We start from the raw sequence: 6,000 nt of genomic DNA, 5'->3' as shown, positions 1-6,000 counted from the left end.
TCGTATAAGTATTCACAGGAAAAAGCTCTTACTTTAGCCTAAAAGAGTAAACTCTGTCATCTCTGCATAAACTTCCCATTCACAAATTCAAACAGCGAATCTTGTGAACTTGAGCTTGAACCTTTATCCAGGCACAAAGCAATGTTCTGATCCAGGCTCTCAAATGTCCTAAGACCAGTGGTTAGACTCCTCGGGCATAAGAGGGCTCTTCTTTGTAAATGAAGTCACTTTTTAAAATGTTAACATAACGTTTGTGTCTTGAATTTTCAAGTAAAATGCATTTTTACAATTATTTGAGAAAGACTGTACAAGCACGACAGTAAACTGCTATTATTTTAGAATGCTCTTTATTTTGACACTTACAGGACATGTGTAAGGCATGTTCACAAGTATTGGAAGTTATGTACAAAACACGTTCTCTCACTCTCCAGCTGCTCTCTTCTTTCATACCTGCTGCTTTAAAAGTTGGTCCCTCCTACATATCTTAGTATCTACAGTTCTCAGTTATTATGAACATGCAGACAATGCTTTAGGGACCTGCATGGAGAATCTGCTTCAAAATAGCGAGTGAGCTTCTATGGACTAAGTCACTATCACATCAAAACTCACAAGGAACCAAGGCACAGGAAGGCGACCACATCGGCTCATGAACTTGGGATTGTGAGCTTCCAGGGGAACAAAGAACACACTGAAAAACATTTTTGATCCTTCCTGTTTGAGAGAAATGGAATGTGTCCAGAATTCATGTTTCTACATTGACCACTGTCTAAAGTCACTAAAGATATCTAATTTTTCACAGTTTCTAACGCAGTTACAGTTTTCTTCTCAAGCCACAGTACAAGAGTGCATGCATTACTTTACACAAACGTCAACCCCGGAGCAACTCTAACAGGGACACTTCAGGACTGTCTAATTACACAATCTCTTTTGGTGGTGGGAGAAGGAAGGGGCATGGTGGTGACTGTTTCCCCACAGTGACTGTTGTGTGAGACAGATACCCAAACGCTTGTCATCTAAGTAATGAAGAAGGACAAATGCCACTAATGAGAATAGTAAGGTACTCAGAGAGTAAGTTCCAAATGTGGGGTTGGGATGATGAATATGCAGCCTTGGTTTTAGGGACAAAAAAGGCTTGGCTGATACTAATAAAGTGTTTTGTACTCGATTTTCAAAAATCAGATCATATCTTTACAAGATGAAAAATAAGCACTTTACAAATCTACTAGGGGGAAATAAAATCATGAAATGAAAAATAAAAATTATGCAGTGTTTCAAGAAGAGATTTGAATCTTTTGGTCTAAATCAGCCAATACTTTAACATTACATATTAAAATGTGGTTTGCCTAAGCCCATTTTTTAAATGCAGAATCTCTGAGGAAAAATGTAGGCATATTTTTAGGAACACTGACTCATAAAAATTTTAATCTGGGGCACTTTAATAGATCAAGAATACTTATAATTCAAGTACTGCTTTGAGGCGCTCAGATACTTTCCAAAAGAAGCCTTCCATCTCAGACAGCGCCTCTGTAGCAGCCCCAAAAACGTAAGAATTGTGGTTACACTTAATTTTATTAGCCACCCTTTGGCTGTTATCAAAATGTTGAATCAGAGTGGGCAAATTACTATCAACTATATTAAAGCTCTCCATTTATTAGCACTGTGACCCACAGTGCAAAGAATCTTCAGATGTGTGCCTTTTAGCATACTGTTATTCTTCCAAGTCAACAAACCAGCAAATCACTCTCCAGTGAACTGAGACTACCTAGAATAGTAGGCTGGCCTCTTCCGGAAAGTGCCGGCTACTCTTCTGACAGGAGATCACGGTCAAGGCAGGCTGGGCAAGTGCTCTGCCCTTTGAGCCACTGCTTAAAACACTGAAAAGGAGGAAAGAAACTCTGTTAATGCCTTCAGGAGCATGTGGAGCCTCAGCTCTCCTATGCTGCTCCTCACAGACACGGCTAACTTCACCTTGAAGTCTCGGGGGCCTGGAGCCTCCCACACTCAGGGACACTGAAGCCTGCTCAGACTCGGAGTGCGGAACAAGCCCCGGGAACAAACAATCCCTCCTCAGACTCTGACCCAGGAATACTCGGGGCCTCTGACCTGACCTCAGGGGATGGCCTTGCCCTCTCCTCCGCTTCCCCCCACACTCCAGTCCCTTTCTTGGCGCTTCACCTGCCTTGACTTCTAGAGGCTAGCATTTTCTTGGCTCTTGGACTCACTCACCCAGTTCTTAACCCATCCCCTCTCTGTGTGGTCTTGGTCCCTGCACACCCCGGCAGCCCGCACACTGCAGCCCTTAATGGAGCCTGTCTACACATCATGGTCCCAGGTTGCTCCAGACTGGCCTGCTGCTGCTATGGAGTTGGGTGTGTGTGTAGAGTCTGAGGGCCCAGGCATGACACCGCTCTACCTGAGGGAGGCAGGCCATGCAAGAGACTGCGAGCTGCCAACTCCTGGTGAGCACACTATGTCGATCGCTTTTCTCAGGGATCAATGAACTGACACAGCAGAGACCTGATCTGTTCTGACCCAGCGGCAGGGGTGCAGGAAGAATGCTCATAGCACCCAAAACAGTCGCCCACAAATCCTGGAAAGGTACAAGCTGGTCTGCCGGGGTCAGGCACAAGGGACCCAGTTAGCATTAGTTCTCCTTTCTAAAATGCTAAACTTACTTCACACACTGCACTAAACTGACAAATGCTGCACTGTGCATCAATTTAGCCTTGTGTAAGAAATCATCTTTAAAGGAACTAATCCTGCTTTGCATTTCAGCACCAAAGTGGTTGATGGAACCACCTGTTCTCCTCCACCCATGATGTGATGGGCGGAGAGGACCATCTGCCAAGCCGCACACCTCGGGCCCAGCACCTCGCCCCTTCCCACAGCACCAGCCTTTGCAAAGGGAGACAGTGAACATCGATGCGAGGAGGTTTACAAAGAAAATGCTTGGAAAACACAACAAGCATTGATGCCTAGATAAGAAGTCCCTTTTTATTTTCAAAATACTTCATAGTCAAAATGGAATGATATGAGGATGGCCAAAGAGAATGCTTACCCCTTTGTGAAACTTGTGCCCACATCTTAGCACACGCACATTTTTGGATTTGAACACCTCATGGCATATTTCACAGGAATCTGCACCCAGTGCCTGTGGAAACAAACGTATCTGAATAATAATGAATAACTACAATCCTTTTTACTACACGAACTCCTCCTACAAGTGGCCTCCAAACACTTTCATCACTAAGGTGGCAAATTATTCCCAATTACAGCTAAGCAGACTGAGGGAACAACTTATTTTTTTAATAGAATTTCTTAGAAAAAAATATAAACATAAAAAGGAAAAGCATACTTTTAAAGTTCTAATTTTCTCAGAGAAAAAAATGTTTTCTATGGTTACCAGATTCCCAGGTAAAATATTATAAATGCCTATTTATCCCACCCCACAACTAAAATATGGTACTAGTTGAATGTTACAAATTAATCATTCATCCAGCTTTCTAACAGTTGGGGACAGTAACATAAATTACAACAGATACACACTATGGACTATCATCGGGCCGATGAAAATCATGGTGCAAGTCCACAATCTCCAACACAGAGAGCTGGTCACAACATCCCTCTGAATAAAAGTAGGTTACAAAACAGTATGTATCGCATAATTCAATTTTTAAAAAAATAAAGAGAATGTGTGTATAGAGAGATGTCTAGAAAAGTCTGGAAAGACAGAAAATAGCAACAATGGTTACTTTGGTTAAGAGAGATTTAATTTTTTCCTTTGCTACTTTCTAAAGTTTCTATGAATGTGGATTACTTGTGCAAATCAAAACAAAACAAAGTGATGGCTCATTCAGCAAACAGCCATGGTCAGGGGTTGTGCGGGCTCTGGGACACATGAATGGGAGAGTTTCCGGCTCAAGCAGCTCACAGTCTGGTGAGCACAGACAGCATCTCCTATGTGAAAGCAGAGCCAGAGTGGCCCCCTAGGACCAGGCACAGAGCTCCCCTGCAGCTCACGGCATCACCCCACGCTGCATCATTATTCTTGACTCGCACTCCCCTCTTAACTCTGAGCACCCTGATTCAACGTCCTTAGCAGCTGGCAAGGAACTTGGCCCCGATCCGATGCTCCATAAACTGTTGAGGGAGTGAATGAATGCAGCCCTGGCAGTGGGATTAAGGTCAGGGAGTGGAGCTGGGGACAGTGCCTAAAGGACTGAAGACCGTGAACTGCTGAATGTAGTTTCTGTCTTTCCCAGGCATGGGCGCTGCCCAGGCAGAGATGGGGCAGATGGGGCAGAATGAGTTTCTTCTCCCTCCTCTGTGGCCCCAATCGGAGGGTCTGGGAAAAATGGAGGCATCAACGCTGGGAAAGGCCGGTTAAGACCTCTACCAAGCTCAGAGGTAGGCTTGGCTTGAAAAATTCAGTTTGACTATTTCTTAGCACGGAAAGTGGGCACAATATATTTCTAAGTGGAAAAAGAAAGGACACAAAACGTCTGTACAGTTTAGACTAAATTCACATACAAACGCATACAAGAGGGTTCAGAAAAATATATACCAATGTGATAATACTGGTTTGGGGGGATTTGGGGTTCTTTAAATGTTCTTTTTATTTGTATTTTCTATTGTGAACATGTATTACTTTTATAATTTAAAAATATAAAGCAAACTACTTTTAATTTTTTAAAAACTACTTACAATTATCAAATTAATTCCAGTTTGAATACGTATTTTTACTCTAAGTCAGCTTTTACACCTTTACTTTTACGACATCAACTGTGAAATACAAAGATCTCTCCGCCCAGGTGATTAGAGTCTATCTTGGGGTGGAGGTGGCCAATAAACTTGCAGGCACGCACACACACCTGCACACCCACCACACACACTAAGGTGTCAGTGGGAATGCTGAGCACGCTGCCTGGCTGGAGGACCACAGGGCCTGTGACCAGCTGGGGACACCCCTGGGAGAGGGAGGGACTCAGTCAGGCCTTGCGGGAATGCTCTGCACGCTCAAGAGCTTTCTCTTTGGGGTGAGCGCGGGGGTGAGACCCTCTGGGACCTGAGTGTATGTGGTGTGGAAAATCTCCAAGGGGTAGTAAAAGGTGAAAATGGACGGGAGGAATAAAAATAAGTTCGCAAGAAGACTCAGCTTAAGCTCAGCTTAAGTCAGCAACCTAGCACTCCTGTGCAATCCTGCACTGCTGACTCCACAATGGGCCTGCAACTCTTCTAATTTCAATTTCACCTACACTCTGGTACCACAGCTGGACAAAACGGAAAATGTGTGACACCAGAATTCAATCTGGAGACCACGGTCCTGAGCCACAGAGAGGACGGCCTCTCTTTTAACCATGTGTTCAGTGCCTACCACATGGTCCCCACAACCAGCCAGCCAGTGCCGAGAGGATTAGGGAATTACATGCTGCACATTCATTCAAATGAACACACGCTGGCGCGCTGCAGGAGTCATCTGTGCCTCAACTTCCTCATTCAGAAAATAAAGGCAATTACAATGCTTCATCAATTGAGGTCATAGATATTAAGGTACTTTATAAAAAGTTCTACGAAAATGTAACATTTTTATTGTCTAAAAGGACAATAAACAACTGAAGTCTAGCTCATTCCAGGGGCCCCTCGGGCACTTGAGGGGGGTAAGAAGGGAAGCAACCGACCAGCGCTCGAGCCTGGTCATTCTACTGCAGCACTTCATCCAGACAGCAAGCTGAATAAGCAGACATGATCGGAGCCACAGTGTTACTAAGCGATGGAACCAAGTCTGTGTGATTCTGAAGTCCAGGGTCACACAGAAGAAAGTTATTCAAAAATCATTTTTCCCAACTATTCAAAACACCACACTCGATATAAAAGATGAATGTATTTCACTGTCTGAGGTCCAGTTCCAACCATGAGGTCAGAGCTCCTCTAGCCTCTTCAGTTTAGGGGTTTCTTTGCATGGGGCCCCACGGCAGAGAGACAATGACCTTGTCCTTTACT

At 44.0% G+C, this 6,000-nt stretch overlaps 1 protein-coding gene across 1 annotated transcript in view; it reads right to left on the bottom strand.

Annotated features, from left to right (window-relative positions):
- Window positions 1-328: 328 nt before the first annotated feature.
- TTC3 (tetratricopeptide repeat domain 3) overlaps window positions 329-6,000 on the bottom strand; it is a 119,134-nt gene continuing 113,462 nt past the window's right edge. Inside the window, exons 45-46 of the mRNA XM_070488850.1 lie at window positions 3,059-3,151; window positions 329-1,874 (exon numbers count right to left, since the gene is read on the bottom strand). Coding sequence (XP_070344951.1) covers window positions 1,800-1,874; window positions 3,059-3,151 — 168 coding nt within the window. The 3' untranslated portion in view covers window positions 329-1,799. The remainder of the gene's footprint in view (window positions 1,875-3,058; window positions 3,152-6,000) is intronic.

This window comes from Equus asinus, chromosome 18 (genome assembly GCF_041296235.1).
Source record: "Equus asinus isolate D_3611 breed Donkey chromosome 18, EquAss-T2T_v2, whole genome shotgun sequence".
In the NCBI taxonomy this organism is placed as follows: Eukaryota; Metazoa; Chordata; class Mammalia; order Perissodactyla; family Equidae; genus Equus; species Equus asinus.
The sequence above is the reverse complement of the archived record's forward strand: the minus strand, read 5'-3'. Positions and strand labels throughout refer to the sequence as shown.